The sequence below is a fragment of the Microtus pennsylvanicus genome, chromosome 1 (assembly GCF_037038515.1).
Source record: "Microtus pennsylvanicus isolate mMicPen1 chromosome 1, mMicPen1.hap1, whole genome shotgun sequence".
In the NCBI taxonomy this organism is placed as follows: domain Eukaryota; kingdom Metazoa; phylum Chordata; class Mammalia; order Rodentia; family Cricetidae; genus Microtus; species Microtus pennsylvanicus.
Genome location: NC_134579.1, coordinates 150200936 through 150225479, shown reverse-complemented (window position 1 = coordinate 150225479; position 24544 = coordinate 150200936). Strand labels below are relative to the sequence as shown.

General features: G+C 52.7%; 1 protein-coding gene across 9 annotated transcripts; it reads right to left on the bottom strand.

Annotated features, from left to right (window-relative positions):
* Positions 1-688: 688 nt before the first annotated feature.
* Znf787 (zinc finger protein 787) lies at positions 689-24544 on the bottom strand. 9 transcript variants are annotated; one of them, XM_075992659.1, is made up of 3 exons: positions 24385-24544; positions 11104-11192; positions 689-2373 (listed from the first exon to the last, which is right to left on the bottom strand). In XM_075992659.1, the coding sequence occupies exons 2-3, from the start codon at positions 11180-11182 to the stop codon at positions 1307-1309; spliced, it is 1146 nt and encodes a 381-aa protein (XP_075848774.1). In that variant the 5' UTR covers positions 11183-11192; positions 24385-24544; the 3' UTR covers positions 689-1306. The 9 variants fall into 9 exon arrangements, with proteins under 9 accessions (XP_075848774.1, XP_075848765.1, XP_075848784.1 ...); XM_075992650.1 differs by lacking the exon at positions 24385-24544 and adding an exon at positions 24131-24362; XM_075992669.1 differs by lacking the exon at positions 24385-24544 and adding an exon at positions 23504-23728.

Here is a 24544-nt window from a genome sequence, read left to right as displayed (position 1 = left end):
CATATTTCCTCCAACACCCGTTAACAAGAAGCCTCACTGCTCCTTGGGATGGCTGGAGGAAATCTGTAGCTCATCCCCCACTTCCCCAGACTAGGCTGAAGGGACTCCCTGGCAGGGTCCACAATACGGCCTTCCAAGGCTCAGGAACAGGCGACATTGAGCTGAGGGCTGTGGGCCCAGGAAACTACACCCTAACACTAAAGGTGCCTTCTAATCCTGCGGGTATGGTGTTCCAAGAGATGCCTTGGACTGACACTGAGCAGAACCTGAACAGAACATAACATGCCAACATCCTGTCCTCACTTGGGTGCTGGATCCAGAGACACTGTCTACTCCAAGCTCATCTTCCTCCGTTGAGAGCCCCTTCCCTGGACAGTAGCAGTCATCACGATATAGCTTGCTCTGCAGAGAGCGCACATACATGGCTCACTAGTAACCAGCACTTGGATGAGTCACAGCACTGGGGGTCTCTGGGAGCTGCACCCTTCTATAGAGATGTCAGCGTCTTCAGTGACTTTCAGTGACCCTGTACCAGGTCAGTCAGGAGCTCCTCGGCAAGCAGGCCTCTTTCCTGGAACCAGGTGAGGGCAGTCTGGCCCAGTATGGTCACCCCTGGTCTGGCGCTTGTCACTTGTATTTAACCTCTTTCCCTTCTCCGTCCCAAACTCAAGAACCAGGCAGTGCTGGATCAATTGAATAGTGCCATTTATTGCCCCCACATCCCTTCTCCACCAGAATCCAGGGAGCACACAGGACTCTGTCCTCTCAATGAGACCGTGATGGGAACAGGAGGCTACTTCTTCACTCCTCTGCTACTGCAAATCCAGGAGGGAGAGGAACGACTTGGGCTAGAAAATCGACAAGGACCCATGGGGCAGAAAAATTAATGAATGGGAGGGGCCAAAAAGGTATGATTAAAAGAAAATTCTAGAAAGGAAGACCCTCTTGGTGCACAAGGCCAGGATCCCTCCATTCCTTAGGACACCGCAGCCCCACACCTGCAGTGGTGGATGGCCTCTCTATTGAGGGTCTAGTGCCGATTGATCTACACAGTTCTCTCACATAGTCTCTGATTCCCAGGCTGGGAACCTACAGGGCCGGTGCGAGTCAGCAGAGAGGCTGTGGGCAGTCCTGAGAACCTGCCCTGATGACTGCGGGACCTCTCACACCCAGGTCAGCGTGGGCCAAGGAAGAAGGGAGGCTGCTGCTCCGCCCGGTCCGGTTCTCCCTGGGCCTCGTGGTCTTGCTCGCTGATAGTCCCCACTGAGCCCGAGGGGCCCTGCCCACCCCTCGGGCACCCCCGTCCCTACCGGGCCTCCCCACCACGACACTCCGCACACCGCGCACCGGACGACTGATCCTCGCCGTCCTCCTCCCCACCTGCCCGATAGAAACTCTGTCCGCAGCTGCTGCAGACCGAAGGCGCCCCAACCACGTGGATCTTCTTGTGTCTCCGCAGGGCAGCGCCCTGCACGAAGCCCTCGCCACACTCCACGCAGATGTGTGCAGGCTCCTCGCCACCCGCTGACCCCAGCCCGTCCCCGTGCTGCGCGCATTGGTGGGCCAGCAGCCCGGCCCCGTGCCCAAAGCCCTTCCCACACTCCATGCACACGTACGGCTTGGGCGCCGGAGCCCTCCGTGACCGCGGCCCCGCTGCCCGCTGCCCTGCTCCGGCCAGGGCTGCGGCTGCCGCAGCACCGTCACCCGGTGCGCCCACCACGATGATGCCCTCGCCGTCACCCACTGGGATGGCGATCTCGCCGTCCACCGCCGCAGCCTCCTCGGGCGCTTTGGCGCGCCGCACACTAGCCGCCAGCACCTTGGCCGCCACACCGGGCCCTGACAGCTCTGGGTGCAGCCGCAGGTGGCGCGCCAGGCTCTTGGGCTGGCTGAAGCCGCGGCCGCAGCGCGGGCACACGAAGGGCTTGAGGCCACTGTGTGAGCGCCGGTGCTTGGCCAGGCTCTTGCTCTGTGTGAAGCTGCGGCCGCAGTCGGGGCAGGTGTAGGGCTTCTCGCCCGTGTGGATGCGCTGGTGCTGCATGAGGTTGGAGCTCCAACTGAAGCGCTTGCCGCACTCGGAGCAGGCGTACGGCTTCTCGCCTGTGTGGATGCGCCGATGTTGCACCAGGTGCGAGCTCTGCGAGAAGGTCTTGCCGCAGTCGCTACAGGCGTTGGGCCGCTCGCCTGTGTGCGTGCGCTGGTGTCGGGTCAGCTTCGACCAGTGGCTGAAGCTCTTGCCGCACTCGTTGCAGATGTAGGGTGCGGGCGGCCGCGGCCGGGGCGGGGGCCCAGGCGGAGGCGCCGACTGGGGTGGGGACAGCTTGGTCGGGGGCCAGCTGGGGACGTCGTCGTCATCCATGATGAGGATGTCCACTATAAGGCAAGAGGAAAGGAGGCAAGTCAGAGGTGGCGGGCCCATGGTGACTGTCCACGTGCAGGTGGCCAATGGATTGATTTCAGTTTAGTGAGCAACCCGGGGGCGGCTCATCCTTTCAGGGTTTCGACAACCCAGGGCCAGCTGGGTTGTGCCAGCTCGCAGTCCACACCCCTTATCCCATGGAGCACTGATCACTCGAGGTATTTCATAGCCCATTTCCCCAAACCTGCTCTTCTTCCCTCAGAGAGGACTTCTCTGCTAGCCTTTCTCTGGACCTGTAGACCAATGGCTAAGGCTACCAGGGCCCCCCTAAAGGTCTACCAACCAGAGCTATAGAGGGTCAAGGGTAAAGATGCTAAGAGAAACCCCAGCACAAATGGCACCTGAGTATCAGTGTGGGTGGGAGGGCCAGACCTGATGCCACTGGAAAAATAGGTCTCAGAGGTCTGCAGGCTAGGACATAATGGTGTCACATTTGGGCAATCCTAGCTGCAGGGCGGGAAACAAACGGGAAGGAGTTGAACGAACAGGAGGGAACACCAGCTTGTGATGTGCCCTAGCCTGACTATCTGGGCATGCAAGCCCCACAGTTAGCCTATTACACCCCCACTTATCAAGGACAACTACAGTCTAGGGGTCTTGCTCTGAACAACTGAAAACACCCAGGGTAGCCCCAACTCACTCCACGTACATCCAGCTGCCTCGAAGCCTGCCTCCTGTCCAAGTCTAACTTGTCCTGCTCTTAAGGCGGGCTACACTTTCTCCAGGGGTCTACCCACCTCTTAAACTCCTCCAGCCCCCCGCCCCTTTACAGCAGAGCCGAGGCCCATGGTCATATGCCAGGACCTCACCAGGTACATCCTGCCAACCAGCTCAGCTGAGCAGCACCCTGAAGTCTCTTCAAAATCAGGCTCACAGCCCACTGAAGTTCTCTTCCTCTCTCACCAGCTCCAAGTGCTCATAAATGCGGCCTCGGAGGCGATGCTGGCAATGAGTAACTGGCCCACTAGGCCGGAAGACACACTTGAGGCCTGTCAACCCCACATCTGGTGGCTGCAGTGCAACCTGCTTCTTTGTAATGGGAGCTAGGTAGGAGGGAAGTACGCAACTGTCAAGGTCAGCTCTGACAGGTGTGTGAAGCCCCTGTCCCCCATCAGGACTGGGGGAGAGTGGACTCGAGGCAAGATTCCTTCTACTTCTACACAGAAGAAAACGCTTCCAGTGTCATAACCTAAGGAGGCGGCCTAAAGTCAGATGGACACAGGGAGACAAGGTAAGAAAATGCAGTCTCTGTAGTAGAGAGATGGACTTCATATGCTCCAGGGGCCCATGGCTGCCTGCAGACCTCTACAGGTGTGTAGGTGTGTGCGTGCATGCATGCGCGTGCTCTATGTCAAAGGTTACAGAGAACCCTCCAAGCAGCCCAGAGTTCCCTCAGGGCCTAGATAAAAAATAAACTCAGGAGATAACGATCACAGACAGGCTGGGTGGCTGATAAGGGGTTAAAGCTGAAGCAATGGACAGATGCTTCAAAGTGGCCCCATTAGTGAAGCTGGACAGGTGAGAGTAAACATGGCTATTCTGTCAGGGCCCAAATCTGAAAGATAAGTGGAGCTTCCTCCGAGGGCAAGTTCCAGGCCACACACAGCGACTCTTAGCTGGCCAAAGACTATAAAGATTAAATACTTCCTCCTCGGTGGATCCAAAGAATAGAGCTGCTCTTTCACCTAATACCCACACCACCCTGGGATAACTGTGTGCACCCTCAACCAGGAACCAGGCCTCAGGCCCTAGTCTTCCTCATGTCTTGCAAACTCTATTTTAAAAAAAAAGGGAACCTCTATTGCAGGTGTGGCTGTCTCCCTTCTTTACCTTCTCCCAATACTTTGACCCTTAAGCTCACAGTAATCCCTCTGACATGGATCGAACTGTCTGTCCTCAAGTCCCCTTCGGCATCTGGGAATGCTTTGATTAAGAACAAGAACCTTGGGGGAGGGAGGCTCAGTGCCCCGGCTATGCTTCTTTGCTTGGAAGAAATGTTCCTAGTTCCAGGTGTAAGGGACTAAAGTAACAGTTCATGGTGACAGAACCAGAAATCGGCCAAGCCAAGATCTGAACAGCCACACCAATGGTCACTGCCCAACACATCTGCAGCAGTTCCAAGCTTAGAGTAGCCAAGGGCACTCACCCACCGAAGCCCTAGGACCTTCCGGCTTCACTGTGTTCCCCAACTTCAGCTGCACAGTCACAAGGCCAGCAAGGTGGCTCTCCAGGTTCAAGGCTGTGACACACTAGTCTAAGGCAAAGACTTTGAGAAGCGCCTGGGTAGAGAGCAAACCCAGGCACACAGTGGGCAGAGATACTCACTGCCAGTCTAGAAATTAAGGCGGCCTAGACGCCCGTCCCCAGAAGGACGGATAAGGAAACGTGCATGCGTACAATGCAGTTTTATTCAGTGGTGCAGAATGAAATGTGCAGGACAATAGGTGGAACTGGATTATTACATGAGACAGGCCAGACTCCAACAATGTCACTTTTCCTCATAAGCTAGGGAGTGGTGACGCACGCCTTTAACCCCAGCACTCAGGAGGCAGAAGCAGGTGGATCTCTGTGAGTTCGAGTCCAGCCTAGTTTACAGAGGGAGTTCTAGGACAGCCAAAGCTACAGAGAAACCCTGTCTTGAAACACACACAAAAGCAAAAAAACAAACAAAAAAAACCCAGCAGCAGCAAGATTTAAATATACGTATGGAGCTGGGTGGTGTGTGACTTACTGGGTAAAAGAACTTGCTGTGAAAGCAAGAGGTCCCAAGTTCAAATCCTCAGCACCCATATAAAAGCCAGGCATGGCAGTGCAGGCCTGAATCTCCAATGCTGGCTGGTGGGTAGAGACAAATGGACTCCCTGGAAAGGCGACCTAGCAACAAACACACGCAGCTTCAGGGTCTGTGTGAAGATCAATACGCTAAAACAATCTGCATGTGCCTCCGGCCTATGCACACTAGTGGATGGGCACACACAGTGGGCAGACACATGTATGCACACTCTACACATACACAGACAAACATACATGTGGGAGGTAGAAAGAAGACTGGGCGAGGAAGAGGTCTAAAAGGGGCAGGCAAAATGCAAGAATAATGGAATACATGAGAGAAGAAAGCAGAAACAAAATAGTGACACGTATGTATTCAAGTGTCCTAACGGGGCCTGGGAGATGGCTCAGCAAGGAAATGTGCTTGCCCTAAGTCTGACAATCTGAGTTCAGTCACAATGCCCACATGGTGGAAGGAGAACACCAACCCCTCAGGTTTTCCTCTGGCCTCCACATGTGTGTGGTGGCATGTTTGCACCTGTGCACATACAAAACACAATTTAAAACACTAAAGATTCAAAGTGCCAGTGTACCATGTCTGTACATCTCTGAGGAGTATACCCAGTCATGACATAGAACCTGAATGTTAAATACAGCAGGAAGTCTGGGAGCTCAGGACAGAGACCTGTAGGGGGCGGAAATGCATCCACCTCCCTTCAGGGCCATCACAGGCTAAGTGACAAGCTAGGGAAGAAGTGGATAAGCAGTAGGGGCAAGAACTCTGGTCACGCGTGTTCCTTCCTGGGGCTCCAACTTTTTCTAAGTTGTCTGATTATTCAGTTAAGTGTGCCTGTTTTGTAAACGGGGCAGGCTGTTAAGTGATTAAGTAGAAGTTCCAGGGTTAACTCAGTCATTAAGGGCACTTGTTGCCCTTGCAGAGAACTCAGGTTCGATTCCCAGCACCAACACAGTGCCAGAAAATCACCTGTAACTCCAGTTCCAGGGGCTCTGGTACCCTCCTGGCCTCCACAGGCACCAGACAGGCACATGGTATTCAGACATGCATATAGGCAAAACACATAAAATTTAAAAATATCAGAAAGAAGCAGGCCCACATGCCTCTGCTGGCTACAGTCCACTCACCTCCTCTGGACCAGTGGACTGACAGACCACCCCTTTGTAGCCCAGCCTTGCCAAAGACAGTCTCGAGATGCCGTCCTGTCCTCTCCCCAGAGAAAGGCTCCTGGGATGATATTCAGATCATGGACCAACTGGCCACAGAAGGGGCAGCTATTTGTTCTGTTTGTGAGATAGCAGCTGTGATGATCTCAAGACAACACATTAGAAGCAAGCTCTTGGTGCTTCAAGAGCCCACTTCAGGAGGTTGTAGGCAGGACATTGGCCCAGTTTTTGAATGTGGGTTGGTTTCCTATTCTTCACCAAAGTGACCAACTGAGTCTTTCCCCCTTCCCAACACCATAAAACGCAAGGACTACAGGCTGGTCCTGGTGGTGCAGGGTCTGCAGTATCTTGCTTTCTGGGAGGCTAAGGCCTGCTCAAGGTCAGTATGGGCAACTCAGCAAGATCTTCTGACCACAGAAAAAGTAGAACAGGGCTGGGAATGCAGCTCTGTGGCAGGGCCCTTAGGCCCCCAGTACCACAGGAAAAACAGGCACTCTGTTATATTCACTCAGGCTGAAACTGCCCATCTCCAGTGTGAGTGAGCCTCCTCAATGCTGCTGTCCTCCCTGGGTGCAGGACAGCATCCCATCTGTTCTATATGCTGCTTACCCAGACCCACCACGGACAGCTTTCCAAAGCAGGACTCCGGAGCAGAATCGAAAGTGCCTGTTTGGGGTTTTGTTTTCAAGTAACTTGTGAATCCATACTGGCAACTGCCACGTGCACTCTCGGCAACCCAAAGTTTTTATTTCAACTATTTAGTACCCACTTGGGTTGGCTCCCATCATCACTGTGGGCAACAATGGAAGCAGAACACAGGAATCACTTACTGGTGTGACCCATGCTGCCTTCTAGGGACAGCCATACTAAGTGCCCTAAGGGGTCCCTTTCCATTTTCACAGTATTTTCATAGGCAGGTATCTGGGTGGCCAGCCCCTGTTCACTGCCACCTTTTGCCTACCTCTCTTTGGTCACTAGCGTTGTCCAAAGCTTATTCACCATCACATTTTTGGGGAAAGGACTACAGCTAAGGGCTCAAGTTCTGTCAAGACCCTTCAAATCCTCGGCTCACCCCTCAGCCTGGTTGTCAAGGTTACGTTACTATTGTTTTGTTGGGGTGAAATGTTGCTGGCAGGAAGTCTAACTTTACTTGTTGCCTATATTTTTCCTTATAAGATATTCATTCTTTCTGCCAGGAAGCTGGATTTTGGTTTTGTAACAAGTGGGATCAAGCGCTGGAGCCCAGGCATGGGAAATGAGAGCGCTACACTGAGCCACATCCTGGCCTCGGCTCCGAACAGCTGCTCTCAGTGTTTGTGACTTGTTCTCAACAGAGCTCAATAGTGGGGATTCTCACTTGGATTAGTTGTTAGGATGTATCTGTGTTTGTGTGCGCATGTGTCTGTGTAAATGCATGCCACAAGTGTACGATAATGGAGAGGTCAGAAGAAGGCATTGGATTCCCCGAAGCTGGAGTTACAGGCAGTTGTGAGCTGCCAGACATGGGTGCTGGGAACGGAATCTGGGTCCACGGCAAGAGCAGCAAGTGCCATGTAGCCCATGAATTACAGTTTTGCCATATACCCTATTTCTTTGCTTTGCATGTATCAAGGATTCAGTCTAATTGTGTACCACACCTTCTTTGCCCAACTTCAATATTCTTTACTTCATTGTAATCTTTTTTTAAATTTTCATTTTTGCTGGGAGACGGCGGCACATACCTTTAATCCCAGCACTCAGGAGGCAGATGGATCTGAGTTTGAGGCCATCCTGGTCTACAATTCCAAGACAGCCAGCACTACCAAGAAATCATCTTGAAACAAACAAAAATAACTTGTTTTCATTTTAACAAGTATCCTGTTTCTCATCTTCTTAAATAATTTTAATTATATGTACTATTGAGGGGGCTGTGTATGTGGGTGCAGGTGCCCAGAGTCCAATTATCAGGCCCTCTGGAGCTGCAGTTACAGATGGTTCTTCTGCAAATACACGCTCTTAACCACTGAGTCATCTCTAGCCCCTCACCTTTAATATTCTGGGAACAATGTGCTTATTGACTTGAGTTCCTCCTAGTCTTTCCATTCTGAGATGGTTTGCCCCATATAAGAGTTCTATGATCACATGGTTTTTCTGTGTGCCGTGTTCTCGCAATACACCTAGGCAATCTGGACTTTGGGCAGGGGGGGGGGGGATTCCCAGTCACCTGGCTGTGAAGAGGCTGCCCTGTTTCCTTATTAACCTAACAGCCTTCTAGGGCACGGGCCACGGCTACTTGTACAGGCAGGTGTCCTGGCTCATGAAGCAATAGGATGGAATTCTCTGCTATTTTCATACTGTGGTCACACAAATGGCCACCTCTGTTTCCATCAGAACATTCTCTCTTTCCTCCCTCCCTGCTCACAATTAGTTCCCTAGACCATGCCACGCAAGTCTAGGTTCATTGGCTCAAGACCCCAGGCTGCTCCTCACTGACCTCCCTGGCCTCTCATGTCTCACAGTTCTGCATACAACACCTACTTTATAGCTATGGGTCCTCAAGTGTGTCCTTGCCCCCAAGCTTTCCAATGAACACTTGAAAGCCATCTCCTCTGCTTCCTTTCCCTAAGACACGCCTACACACCCAGGCTGAAGTGGCTTAGCCCATTTAATGTCTACTAGAGCTAGCAGGTATGCTCAAGTCCTGACACTTGCCAGTGTGGTCTGATGGCTTGGGGTTTGGCTGTGTTGGTGTACTACTACATAGGGACCTGGGAAAATTCAAGGACCATTGCAGTTGAAGTGAGCTCTCCCAGGTGATGGAGGTGCATGGCAGGGTGAGTGCTATGTTCCACAGGGAGGACAGAGCCTCATCACCCAGTGGGAGTCTACCGCAATACTGGATGAAAGCCCTTTCGACTGGGACTACTCTACTTTTTGTCTGGAAATCCTGCTGCCAGGCTAAGAACTAAGCAATCTAGAAGGATTACTCTCGTCACGGCCACTGCCCATCTCATATGGCAGCTGGAGCAATCAGGAGAAAAGGAGCTTCGGAGACTGTGAAACCGCTTCAGCCCTAGGAAGCTCTAGCTCACCTGTGCACCCCATGCCTGAGCAAGCCGCTTGGCCTCTGCCCCAATTTGGCTCCCACCCACCACCAATATCCTTTCAGAAATAAGGCAGATCAACAGCAGGCAGCCTGACCTTCCCAGGCTCTATGCATGCTCACTGAGATGGCAATGATGGTGGGACAGACGGCAAGTGCCATTCTCAGTAACAGCACCAGTGCCTCTTTGAACAGGCTTCCCAGAAATATGCAAGAGTCCAAAAAAGAAAAAAAAAAGCCCTGCGATCTAATTCTCTGGAATGCCTCTTATTTTCTCAGCAACCATTCAGCAGAATGAGGTAACAAGGCTTCCGCTGTCCAGAGCAGGGCTCTGCTGAGGACCACCTTTAGAGACTAGTCAAGCCTGTGATGAACAGGCCAGCACCTAGACAAGGCAGAGCCCAGGAAAAGCAACGTCAGTGTGCTGGCCAGCTTTAACTGTCAACTCGACACAAGCCAGAATAACCTGGGAAGTCTCAATAAAGGGTCGTCTACACTGGCTGTCCTGTGGGCACGCCTGTCGGGAACTGTCATCAGCGAACTGATGTGGGAAGAGCCAGCCCATTGTGAGGGCGTCACTGCTCAGGGAATCCGAAACTGACATGAGGGGAAAGAAAGCAAACTGGGCCCACGCAAGCAAACATGCATTTATTTCTCTCAGCTGTCGACTGTGGATGTCTGTGACTAGATGTTTCAAGCTCCTGCCCCTGTGACTTCACGCCATGATGGACTGTAACCTGGAATTAGAAGTTCAGATCAGCCCTTTCTCCCCTACGTTTCCACGGTGAGTTATTTTATCGCTGCAACAGAAAGGAAACTGGGACAGTCTACATGCACTTCAGGCGCTCAGGGTCGGGCCAAACTTTTATTGTAACGCACCTCCCCCATGGATCTGTGGTTGTGTACAGGTGGAGGTGACGAGACAAGCCACCTCGGGTCATGACAGCAAAGTCTAAGGAACACTGAAGCAACGTGTTGTAAGCACCGATTTATTAAAATGGAGGGAGCCAAAGCATCTGCCACAAGCGGCAGACAGTGTTCACTGTGCCGAATCATGAGCTTTCTTGTCATCACGCTGGTGTCACCAAGGAGGGACGAGGGTGCCGTAGGCCAGGAGGGGTCTTACCCAACAAACCTAGGCACCACGTACCCCACAGGGGAGTTTTGATCCACCCAATAATCCTTTATTAAACAAACAAAACACATGTTGCCAAAACTTAAAAATGAATGACTTCATATTTAGCCCAGCCCACCCTTCCCAATCTTACCACATGACTAGATTCCCCTTCCTAGTACTTCACTCATTCATTACAACTTCCAGAACATGAGTTTGGGGGCCACTCCTGATGTGAGGAGTGCCCGTAAAGCAGCCACAGTGCTCCTAGAACCAGAACAGAGCATAGGGCACAAAAGGGAGTGCTCAACAATAGCCAGCTGGAGACATGAGACAAAAGGTGGACCCCAAGGATCTGGAGGGGCCTGTTAAAAGAACCCTTAGGGACTGGAGCATCAGCCTCTCACTCTAGCTGTGGGTGTGGGGCTCTTGGAGGGAAAGGGGCAGGGGTTCGGCTACCACAAAGTCAAAAGGATGGTTCCCCGGCCTGGTGGTGAGGCAGTGGGGTTGGCTGAAGAATCACCGAGGCCACCTCACCTGGGTTCTCATGACTGGCCATCTGCTGATCCTCAGAATCCAGCGGCCCCGGAGACCAAGCTTCTTCCCGCAGCTCCATATCTGGGTCCCTGCAGGAAGGGATAACACAGGAAGACAGATTACAGATGTGCACAGCAGGCACAGTCACCGCAGACGGGAGCCTGCACTGAGGCAGTGGAGGCTGAAGCTGCAGCACCCTGACTCAGGCGGTAAGACTGTTCAGTCCCCATGGCTACACAGGCCACAGCCAACTTCCCATTTCCATGACTCAGTTTCCTCATGGGTGAGATGGAAGGCAGAGGTGCATGGGGCTACACAATCATGCAGATTTGACACTTAGTAGAAGAGACTCATATGCCTCCAGACTGTGGCAGTGACATTCAGGTACAACTGAGAGGAGAGAGCAGTGACAGATGCTGTTAATTTCTACAACAAGGTAAGAGCAACAAAAAGAAATTTCAGAGGCAGAAAGCCTGTACCTCCTGTATTGAACATGGACCGATTGGCTGCCCAAGTTTAGAACCATAGCAACAAGCCTGCTCCACAAGACAATACTAACACGTGGGTCTTCTAGGCCAGGCAATAGAAAGCCTGGGCTAGGTCCAGCCCTCAGGAAAACCCTAGACCACAGGTCCCCTACCAGTACAGCCACCTGGGACCCTTCAGGTGGTGTTCCTCCTGGCTCTGGAGAGCCTTTGAGCAAGTGATGACTGCTATGGTCATTGTCCCTGCCAGGCTGTGTTTGAAGTGAGAGTCACCTCCTTGGAAGACCTGTTTACCCACCTCTACCCCCACACGGCCTTTTCTCCATCTCACCCTTGTAGTGATATTTGTTTTTATCTTAACAAATAAAGTTTGCCTGTAGATCAGAGTGCAGAGCTAAACCACTAGAGGCCAGGCAGTGGTGGCACACACCTTTAATCTCAGGAGACAGGCAGACAGATATTTGTGAGTTCATGACCACCCTGGGCTACACGAAATTGATCCAGTCTAAAAGAGAAACAGAGCTCACACAAAGGTGAACCTAGCACATAGGATCGCACACTTTTAATCCCAGCCCTAGGGAAGTGGAGACAGGAGTGACTATGGCTGGGCTAGGTGGAGAGAGGACTATAAGACAGGAGGAGAGAGGAGCTCAAAGCAGTCTGAGAAGGCAGTCAGTCTGAAGCAGCCTGAGGACAGGATCGCCCCTTTGGTCTGAGGATTCAGTAGAGCTAAGAACTCTCTAGTGACCGGTTCTGCTTCTCTGATCTTTAGCATTAATCCCTGTATCTGACTCTGAGTTTTTATTATTAATATCAATAAGAATTCGTGCAACACACTAGGGCTCCTTCATGTTACCAGGTTAGTCTGTCTTCATTCATCCACTCCTAAGCCAGCACTACCCACAGGAATCCCAGCACCTACAACAGTGCCAGGCAGCCCAAGTACCTCAGAGAACAACGGTATGAATACATAGGTGAATGAAACTGGGCCAAGGAAAGGTTTAAAAGAAAAACCCATTGAATTCTAGTACTTGGTTCTGCCCCAGGTCTGGTTCAGGAGGGGGAACCACATGAAACAGACACAAAGACCCAAGAGGGCCCCAGTTGCTGGAGCCAGGTCTGAACAGTTCCATGACTGCACAAGGCGGCCAAGTGGCCCAAGAGCTAGGTGCAATGTTTAAAGGAACCCTAGGTGATGACCTCTCCAGAAGATACTGAGAGAAAACTCAAAACACTGAGGATGCTTCTCAAAAGAGCAGCAAGGTTTAAACTGGGAAACCTGGAAGGACATCAGCCTATGGACAGGACAGAATGTCAGCAAACAGCTGCAGGCAAGCACATGCATGGTCGGGAAGAGCCATGGGTCACGGGGCTGTGACACTAGTGGGTCCTCCAGCTCTCAGAAGTTGAGTCCAAATCTCTTCTGTTCTCTTCATTCCCCTCATCTGACAACCTTCAGGACTATATAACACAGAATAGGCAGGGGTGAGGGCACAAACACATCAGAACACACACCCCGTGTGTGCGGACATTAGTGACTCCCTTTCACTCCTGAAAGCCAGAGAGCAGCTTCCTCTTGAGACAGGCTCTCCCTGTTCCAGGGGAGGAAACTACCTTATCAAGGCTGGGAGCCAAGGCCAAGGGATCTGGGAACAAACAAGCTTCCCCAGGCACAACTCTCTCAGCAGCACACAAGCCCCAAAGGGCCCTGCTCTTACATGATCCCACACACAAGGAGGCACCTGCACTTTCTGCTGGGTAAAGGGCTTTGTGGCAGCTTATTTCTCAGACAGAGCAGAAAGCTCTGAGAGAGAGGAAGCTCTGTCCCGCCTACACAGGACGCACACTACAGGGCTCTCGGATGGCACACCATGCACACCAAAACTCTAAAGGAAGCTGGTGTGGTGGTGACCATGTGTTAACAACAGCACTGAGAGGTGGAGGCAGGAGGATCAAAAGTTCCAGGCCAGCATTAGCTACAGAAGGCATCCAAGACCATCCCGGGTTACGTGACATCTTGTCTCAGGATGAAAAAGTGAGCCAACAACTCCAAGGAGAACTTGCAAGTACACTAGGAAAGTGCCAGGTGAACTGTCACGTGGAAAACAAGCCACTTCTCAAACAGAAGGAGTGTCCGAGCTGCCCCACAGTTGCACTGTTGGCATATACCAGAGAAGAAACCACGCACCTGCATGACAGCGTGAGTGAACAGCACGCAGTGCTATGCGTGCCAGCTAGAAAGCAGACAGCAAATACTAGGGAAAGAAACAGGCCTAAGCCTATTATTCCACGTACATGGACTTCCCAAGGTCATGGACCCATTGAGAGCAGGGCCACATGGTTGCATGAAATGCCAAAGGTCACTATGCCCAGGGCACCAGTGTAGACTCAATGGTACATGAACTGCCAAGGTCACTAAGCCCAGAGCTACAAGGTGTGTGGCTCCAGTGAATAAGCTGGCCAAGGTCACAAAACTCAGGGTCAAATAAGCCAGGGTCACGCGGTGTAAGATTCTGTATTCACTAACTACTCAAGGTCACTGAGTCCATTGCCACTTGGCGTAGGATTCCGTGGGTATGGGCTCTCTAGAGACGCCCACAGACAAAAAGTAGACGAGGCCAGGAAGTGGTGCACGCCTTTAATCCCAGCACTCAGGAGGCAGAGGCAGGTGGATCTGAGTTCGAAGCCAGCCTGGTCTACAGAGTAAATTCTAGGACAGCCAGGGCTACACAGAGAAACCCTGTCTTGAAAACAAACAAGGCAGCAGCAGACTAGTGACTGCAGTGCTGTGAGTGCTGGAAATGACAAGAAGGCGTGGGCTCCTGGCACGGAATGAAACACATGGGACGAGACAGCAGCGACGGCCCTGCAATCTGGACTGAGCAACTCGCCCAAGCGTGTGCTTTAAAACAGCGCATTATCAGCACACAAATATCTTTAATACAAAGAAAAATTTTAAAAACTACACATGCCTGATGACCATCAAACTGTCAACATTACAAGTACCTAAGGGGAGAAAAAACAGACAAACTACAGGCACTGGCAGGGGTCAAAGAGGTGTAAAGAGGGCTGTCCTATGAGAGGCTGCTGCCAGTGTGATATGGTATTCTCACTTAAATAAGAAGCCCAGAGCTCAAGCAGCCGGGAATTCCGTCTCCAGCCTACTTCCTGCAGGCAGGAGGGGAGGCAGGGCACTCCTGCCTCCTCTCTACTCACCTCACCCCTGCGGCAGGCCTTCCGTGGTCAGACAAGGACAGACTCCACGGCCTGAAAGCCAGGAAGCCTTGCTATTCTGACCAGGCAGGAGACAACCCTCAAGGGGACTGGCAGGGTGACCTGTGCTAGTTGGACAATGTTTGCCAGACTAGCCAAATTCCTCCTCCTGACACTGACACCGCGATGACTCCCCTCAAATGGCCACATTTTATATGTTCCTAGTCACCTATTAAGAATGACAGTTTTGGTTCACACTGTGATCCATAAAGTCTAACATATTTAATACCTGGCCAAATAAAAGGAAGAGTTTCATTGACTCCTAATGTTAAAGAACAAGAGATACAAAAATAAGGACAGCTTTCAAATCCAAGGACTGTGGGAGCCATGAGAGCTAGGGTTGGGAGCACAGACAGGAGGCAGCCTCGCTTAGGTTTCAGGCCATGTGCTGCTGTGTTGATTTCTGTCTGTGAAGCCGAGTTGTATGTGTACGTTCCCCTTACCAAGGGAGCACACAAGTCCAAAGCACTGCTGGGCCCAGGGTACAGGAAGGGTTGGCTCCTATCCCATGGGTAAAATAACACACAAAATGTCCCGGAAGGGTTTGAGGAGATGGATAGCTCGGTACATAGAGGCCAGCCACACTAGCACACAGAGTGAGTTCAAGCCCAGCGCCTATGTAAAAGATGGATTTGACAGTGCACATGTGCCCCACTGCTGGAGAAAGGAACACACAAGGATTCCTGAGGCTTGCTGGCCAGGTAGTCTAGCAAAATGATGAACTCCAGGTTCAGTGAAAGACAATTTTAAAAAATAAGAAAATGACTGTCAAAGACTTGACATCATCAATCAAAACCTGGCCTCCACACCCACACAAAATGTCCTGAAAGATTTAGACTTCAGAAGAGAAAGCATTCTGTTCTTCCTGCCTCGCTGCAGTCTTTTTGTTTTGCCCCAGGCCCCTGGGCACAAGAGCCTACATTTCTGTGTGGGGTAAGGCAGATCTTCAGCGAGCCTCACAGGTGCCCACCACTCTAACGTCCCGACTCCTCTAGTTAGCAGAACTACAGGGCGTCTAGATGGCTGCCTAGAGCAGTCCACTGTGCTCTCCAGGAGCTGAAACACCTGGCAGACATAGGCAAACAAGCTGGAAGCAGGTCTGGTACCAGCCAGGGACACACACCTCTCTTCACCTGGCAAATCCCAGTCTGGAAGCTCAAGCCACGTGTTACCACAGCTTCATTCTGTGACCCTGAGCAAGTAAAAGCTCTTAGGGCTCAGCTGTGTCGTTTCAGGACAAGCGAGTCACAGAGCTGTGGGACACCCCCAGTGGCACCAAGCTTGTAGGGATGAATCAGGGATTCTTGCAAAGGGTTTGAGAAGGGCATCCAGTCCTCTTCCTCTCCTATCCACTGGGTCCCCCATTCATGGAGGTAGGTAGCTACTGGCTCTCTTGTTCTAGGTCTTGAGGCGCAGGACCCACCTAAGATCTCACAGCCTGGGGAGTAGGATGCTGCGATTGCAGGGGAGGCACAGAGGAACCAGGAGAACCTTAGGAGCCACAAGCCCAGATCCATGGAAAAGAGCCCCACCTGAACACAAGAAAACTCCAAGATGTGCAAAGGTGTTCATGGCGGAGTTTATGCCCAGCACATGGCAGAGGCCCTAGATCTGACCCTCTAGGGTCAAGCTCCAGCACCGCTGAAGAAATAAGAGCAAACAGTCCAAGCAACACGATGCTTCCGACCAGGAGCCCTGCAGGTGTAGGCCACCCCTGCCTTCCCTCCTCCTCTCCCTTCTCAGCCAGTACTTCCAGCTTCTGGATGTTCACCCTGCTCTGACCTCCTCCTTGCAGAAGTAGACAAGTGAGCACCCCCTCGGCCCCCACCCCTCCCAGCAGGGCCCTTAAGCAATCCAATTAGCGTGTGGATCTGACAGGGCTATTAAGCCCAGACAAATTATTGTTATTATTGTTGTTATTAGGTCCCACCCACCCCCTCTGGATGCCTGCCCACCAATTATCCCCTTGCTTTCTTCTGCTGCCAATCTCACCTCCTCCTCCCCCTGCCTGCTGGGACTGGGTGCAGAAGCAGCCCCTCCTGCCCCTCATCCTCTCTCCCTCACTTGCTTCCCTGTTCCAGCCTAGCATTCCTTGCTCCTTTCCTCCCAGCAGCACCTTACCTGTCATTCATCTCCAAACCACCTGTCCTCTTCTGTTTTCATTAGCAAACTATACTCTCTGACTTTTCTGTCACCAAGTGCCCACATTTGCTTTTGAGTCTCAAACACCCCTACCCCCACCTCCCCAAATCCCTGGGTCACCAGCGGAGATACCAACATCACTATCATCCCTTCTTTTTTCAAAGGCGCCAAGCAAGCCATTGCTTCCTCTGTTCGTTCCCTCTACTCCCTCCACCCACCCACCTACCTCAGGACCTGCTCCTGTGTACCTTCCCTCACTGGCACTCCAGTTCTGGATGCAGCCTGTGCCTCTCAAGACCCCTCTCCACTCCACAACCAATTAGTCTTTGTAAAAAATTTACTTAGTTCAAATAACCTAAATAAAAACTAAGCAAACAAGCTGAAACATGGCTCACTGGCTGCACAGTGTGAGAACCAAGTACACGTCCCCAGCACCCACATAAAAACACTAGGGAAAGCACTCCACACCTGCAACCCCAGCGCCAGGAAGCAAAGCCAGGCCTGTTTGGGGAGGGGGATTTGCAAGGCCAACTAACTCATCTACCCAAAAGGGTGAGCTCCAAGCTCAGTGTGACCCCCACCACAAAACCCAAGGTAAAGAGGCTGGAGAGATGCTACAGAGGACATAAATCTGGTCCTCAGCACCCATATGGCAGTTCACAACTGCCTAGAAATCCAGTTTCAAAGGAGCTGATGATCTTCTGGCCTCAAGTACTTGCATGTACATGGCACATATAAACAGGTACATACGTGTTAAATAAGTAAATAAATCTTTAAATTAAGTGGTGCACACCTCCCAGCACTTGGGAGGCAGAGGCAGGAGATCAATGAGTTCGAGACCAGCCTGGTCTACAGAGTGAGTTCCAGGACAGCCAAGGCTACATAGAGAAACCCTGTCTTGAAAAAACCAAACCTAACAAATAAAGGATAGAGTGCTCACACTCATAAGTATCTGCACATGTGCAGTCAGAGCACACACACACAAACCCCGCTGTAAGCACCAGGCCTAAATACCCTTTTCTCCAAAGAAGACATCCAGATGGCCAGTGGGCACATGAAATGATGCTTGCCCTGGGGAAATTCAAGTACAGCCACAAAGAGGATCCGCTTCACATTACAGGCCACTGTCACAAGTGCTGGTGATGAGGTCGAGAAAGGAAGCCTCAGGCTTGGCTCACGAGAGGGCAAGGCGGGTGCACCTGCTTTGGAAAACACCTGGCAGTCCCTCAAGGTTGAGCAAACAATCGTCATCAACGCAGCAATTCCACTCCAGTCTATATGCTAGAGCAGTGCATGGGAAAAACTTCCTCCACACGGAAATCTAGATTTGAATGTTCTGAAAATATAATCACAAAAACCAAAAAGTCAATATAGCCAGGCAGTGGTGGTAGCACAGGCTTTTAATCCCAGCACTTGGGAGGCAGAGGCTGACAGATCTCTATGAGTTCAAAGACAGCCTGGCCTAAACAGTGAGTTCCAGGATAGCCGTTACACAGAGAAACCCTGTTTTGAAAAACAAGAAACAAAAAAGAGCCAATAAAAATGGCCATCTAGAGAAGCATGGCACTCAGCCACAATTGGTGAGGCACTAACACACACAACAAAGTTGAAGCTCGAAAGCTTCCTGCTTGTAAATCAAGCCAAATTTGGGGAAGCACATACTGCTGCATTCTATATAAGACCCCTAAAATAAGCAAACCCATAGAAGAGCAGTTCTCAACCTGTGTGCTGTGACCCCTTGGGGGAGAAGCAACCCTTTCACAGGCGTTGCAGATATCCAACACATCAGATATTTACATTACGATTTATAACAGCAGCAAAATTACAGTTACAAAGTAGTAAGGAAAATAATTTTATGGTGGAGGATCACCATGAGGATTAGTTTCTTTTTGTAACAAGGAAATTTTCTAAAATCTTGTGTGGTTTTGCACACACAAAGCAGTGAATATACTGAAAGTCAGCAAACTTGTGTGCTCTCTGTGGGTGAACTGTACCTTATGGAAATGATTCCCTAATTCAGTAAAACTTCCACGGGCAAGAAACATTACCCTGCCTAACACAGTCCATTACAGTTCCATGCTGTAGCCACAAAAGCAAAATTCGTCCAGCCCCCACAGGACCCCAGTCTGGCCCAGGCTCTGCAAACTCCCATCTTCTCTCAGAACCCCAGTCTCACTATCTACCCCTACCGGGCCCTTCTGGAGAATCCTGCCCCAGATCTTCCAGCTCCTCCCCTCTCAAGGGCTGACTCAAGTGCCTCCCCGCCCCCATGCCAGGGCCCCACCTCCTATCACATGCCAGCTGTGTCATTATCTCTAATCATCTTTCTATTTCCTTCTGTGCTCCCTGAGGGCAATCACTAAGTGTGCCAGGTACCTACCATTCCACAGTATGCTTGCTGCAGGTGGCCATCAGCCCACTGCCCTGCTGTCCTCCAGCAGGGTGTTCCACAGAGCAACGTCTCTGCTCTCCCTCCCTAGCAGATCCCTTCTGGCTTCCCTGTCTGTGACTGGCCTCTCCCCTCACTCCAGGCCCTCTGGCTTCCTCTCTAAACAAGCCCTGCATCCAACACCAGACCAAAGCTAAGCCCTCATCTCCTCAGCCCTAGGACAAGGCCTGACCATCCAGGGCATGCATCCCACCCCTGGGCTCTTACACTTGCCCTTCGGGGGTGAGCTCGTGGGGACTACTCCATCTCATCCAGTCAGTTTTAGTAGTGACAATCTGAGAACACCGTCTGTACCTCATCCGGATCTGAGGGTGTATTTAGAACATGGCATGGAGCCAGGCAGAACTTCCTGGTCCTCATGCTCTCCTCTCCAGTGTTTTAGCTGAGGAGCCGCCTCTGCCTCCTAACTGGTCTAGTACACTCACTTCCTGTGGGCTCTAGTCTCTTCAGCAGGCATGGACACTGTCAACCCTGGCTAGCAGGGCCTTACGGTCAAGGAAAAGAAGTAAACAAGGTCAGGATAGAGAAGGACCTTGACCCCACCTACCCCAGGAGAGCTCTCTAGATTCTAAATCCACTGTAAATCTGTGACACACTTGGCACTCAGCTGGAGCAGTCCCGAGGGGCACCCTGCTCAACCCTAGCCAAGCACAGCCAGGAAGCAGGAGCCAAGTCAGACGGGGACCTGCAGCATGAGCTCTCGGACTCAGTACGTCTGCAGATCTCCAGGGTCACTCATTCCTAAGCACCTGACTCCTAACCATTGGCAAATAACTGCAAACTGCCAAAAGCAAAATCCTCTTCAAGAATACACTGTGCAGGTTTATCAATAACCGCAAGTTAACCCAGGATGGGGGTGGAGTGGGATTCCAACAGTGGGGAACCTGGGATTGGTAGGAGGGGCACAAGGGAAGTGTGCCTCCTACTCAACTTTTCTGTGACCCTAAAACTCTAAAAACTAGATCTTAACAGACAGACGAAAGACCCATGAGCCATCTCAGACCCACCCTCTGGACTGGGCTGTTTTCTAGGTGCAGATACCACCTGGTCTTATGTCTTTCTAGACGTGCTGAAGTAACAGGCCCATTTGCCAAGCCCAGCATCAACGGGTCCTCCCTCGGGAAGCCTTCCCTCTTCTGCAACTGTCCTCCTTAGCCAACAGTAACATCACATTCACCAAGTGGAGATTAAACCCCAAGCCGTGGGGTGCATGGTGCTCTAAGAGCATAAACTTAGATCCTGATCCCCTCAACTCCCTGGGAGAGGCCAGAGGACAATCCCTACAGGAAAGCTGCCAGGGTCGGAACCTACCCCGCTGCTGACCAACCACGTGACAGAGGCAAGGTGCCTCATCTCATCCCGTGTCAATAGTAAATCATAACACAAGCCTAGTATTGAACAAGAAAGCTGCTGGCACTTTATGCCATCAGACAAGGCAATGAAGCCTTTGCTGCACTCCATAACTGCTGTTCCTGTTCAGAGATGAGAAAGCCAAGATCTAGACAACTGTGAGGCTAACACAATGTCATACAGCCACAGAGCAAACTCCAGGTCCAATCTGGGTTGGCCAGACTTCCCCTCAGGACACTGGCACTGCTCTCAATTAATGTCTGTTCCTGTGGCCGAGTCCTCAGTCCTCTGGGAGATTCCTATCCGAACCCTAAAGCTCCTCCTATGGGTTTCCATCCCCTAACATCACTGGGAATGTCCAGCAGGTTGAGTCCTCAAAGGAGGCCAGGAACTAGTCTGACTATCCTGACCCTGCACACAGAGACAAAGCGATGCTCTGAGCAGCCTGGCCCTGAGGCTGAGATTTTTTATCTGATGTCTAGTCCCCAGCATTATCCACATCAGGGCAGGCACTCCAGCACGGAGCTAGACAGAACTCCCCATTGGGCACAGCAGAAAAGCCACTGTTCTGGGAGCACAAAAAGAGAGCCCCAGAGGCCAAGGCAGAGGAGCAGAAGCACGAGCAACCTGGGTCACCCAGCCCACTTGGACAGGGGCTGAGATGATTCCTCTACAGTTCTTTGCACTCCACCTTAGGGCCATTGATACTAAGACCATGACAGCTCAGCTTCCTACTCACCCTGCTGGCTAGTGAGGCCTCCACCACAGCTGACAGGGATCTCAATTCTCACCACCCTTCCCAGTCACCAGTAGAAGTCACCTCTGCTTATCCCACTAAGCTATAAGTCCCCTATAATAAGAGACTAGGTCTCAAGAGTCTTCTGGCCAGCAGTCCTGTATGTAAGAGTCTTCCTGACAGTTTACCCACAGAATGGGAAACCAGGAACCTCAACCCAATGGCTAGCACCTAAGAATAGGCCTGTAATCCCAGACCCAGGCTTGCCCAGAACTGTTCCAACAGTAGAGATGGCACTACAATCAGGGCCAGCTCTGGGCTCCTACAGAGACCACACTCTGAAGCTACTTTAGGGCCTAGGGAGCATGAACACTAGCACAAGCATCTGTCCTAGCCTGCCCAAACCAAGGTGACCACCTCAGTCCCAGGGACTCAAAGAAGTCAGCACCAGGTGCCTGCCAAGCTCTCAAAACTCGTCATCAAATTTGCAGACTCTCCTAAATATGGGGCCCAACAGCCGGTACAGCCTGTTAGTCAGAGAATGCCAGTACAGATTTGGAAAGCTTGTGAAGTGGATCTGGGCACACCACCACCACCACGAGAACTATGGGTGCCCATCAGTGACTACATAGTTGTTGGTGGCCTTGAGCTCTGCATCCTGCCATCTCCCGTAAGCCCTGGGGTTGCCTTGTCCAAGACCCACCATGCTAATGCCACTGTCCCTGGACTGAGATCTCAGTCCCTTTCCCTGTAGGTCCCTAGGCCCATGGCCACTCTGGCATATCTCCCTCTTGGTCTGAACAACTCCAAAAAGGGACTACAAGATTTTTGTCAAGTTGACCAGTGTCACCCAACAGCAGGTCTGGCCCACGGAAACCTTCAGAACTTCTCTCCAACCTAGGAGGTGTCCCCACAAGAGAACAATGTCCTGGGATTAGCCGTGTCTGTAGTCTTGATGGGCTAGGCTTACGCAGGGAACTGTAACAATGCTCCCCACTTAAGGAGACTGTGGAGGAAACAGCCTGGGAAAGGGGAAGTGCTACACATCCAAGGTCACAGATCTGTAAAAGAGCCAAAACTGGGACTCAGGGGCGCTGGCTTCAAAGACCTTTTGAGTAACTTTTGCCTGAAAGGAAAGTACAACAGGCCTTGTACTGGGGAGGATACTGTTATCACCTCCATTGTGTCCTCATGGGAACAGAGTGAAGTTCTTCTCTACCGCAGAACTTAGGAAGCTGAAGCCCATCGGGATGAATATTCCCAGTGGCTGCTACTCAGTCTTAAAACTTCACCACGGGCCAAGCTGGAGGATATGCCCTTCCCATCCCATCCTCAGCTCTTAGAGGGAAAATACATGAGATAAGCGGAATCAGAACCCAATGTTAAAGTTCTCTGGCCCATGGCAGCACAGCACTCAGAAACTCCAGAGAGGCAGGCAGGGAAGGCTGACTGCACACGACCCAAGAGGCTTAGGGCCCACCTGGGCTTTCAGCAGAGCTGAGGCTATACACCTCAACGATGCCCGACATGGAGTCTGAACCACACACTACACAGAAGGAAAAAAAGAAAACAAAACAAAAACCCAAGTCGCTGCCTTTTTAATAACGCCCTGAACAAAATTCCCTGGGCCTGTGCTGGGTCAGCTCTCAGCTTCTGCTTTCCACCCCCTACGTTCACCTTCCTATCCTGGAGCCCAGCACCGGCCTGGCACTAAGACAGGCGTCGGTTCACGCTCCGCGCTCGCTTCTGTATCTGTAGATCACTTTTCCGACTGACCTCTGCAGGTGCTAGGGCACTCATGCCTAGGATTTGGGGGTCACCCTGTGACCTGCTCTGGTGCAGATTGGGGGTGGAGGCAGGAGGGCTGTTGAGGGGCGGGGCTCCGCGCGGGACCCAGCCCCGAAGCCGCCCCGGGGGAGGAAGGCAACTGTCCAGGCTGGGCCGCACGGCCCACGCGGCGCTGACCTTGGCCTGGTGCTTCCTCTCCCGGGACCTGTTTCCTGCCGCCCATCAGCACGCGCGGGGGAAAGAGATGAATGGGCCTCCCGCCGCCTGCATCCCCGTAATTACCCGCCGGATCAAAGACCGGCGCATGGCGCCCGGGGCAGCAACGGACCAGGCCGACTTGAAATGGGGAAGGAAGGGCATGAGAGGACTGAGGCCTAAACTGTCCCTGGGCCGCCGTTTCCGGTCAGCCCGGTCCAGGAGGCTGGGCCCCTTTCCCCATCTGCCCCCCCACCCAAAGTCCCCGGCACTTCCGGCCATGGCCGGCGGCAAGCACGGACCGGGGGTCCCGGACCCCACCGCCCGCCTAGCGGAGATGCCTCCCAGCCCGCAGAGCCGCCTGCGTCGCGCACGCGCACTGCCCCAGCTCGCGGCGCCCATTCCCCCGCGCGCCCGCGCGCGAGTTCCCCGGCCGCGCGCCCGCTCACGCCCACCCCCACCTCTAACGCGACGCGCACGCGCACTCGCCCGCTCTGCCGCGCTCGCCCTCCCGCCTCCCCACCCACCCCCGTCCGAAGCCCGGCTTCCCGACGCGCGCCCACCCCAGCCCCTCAGCGCACGCCCCCCTGAGTCCGCAGCCGCCCTCACCTCCTCGGCCCCGGGGCCGCCGCGCTGCACTCTTCCCCCTCTCGTCTGCCTCGCAGATGGTGGCAGCAGAGGCAGCGGCGACTCAGACCCTGGGGTCAGGGGGACGGGCGCCCAGGCCGGAAGTGACCTTCCCGGCCGCTTCCGCTCGCGCCTCTCCCTCTCCTCCCCCGCCCGGCTGCCACCGCTTCCTCGCCGCTCTAGGCAGGCAAACTCTGCGACCCCTGGCCGCCACCCCCCTCCGGCTCTATGGTTACCGAGAGGCGCCTTAGGACGCCACTTCCGGATGTGTCTAGGACCCGGGTCCTCCGTCCTGCTCTATGGCGCCTCTCTCCGAGGGGCTCCGGCCCCGCCCCCTCCCCGGACAGAAGGCCGGGCTCGACCCGTTAGGAGCACACTTCCGGGTGTCGGGGCGGC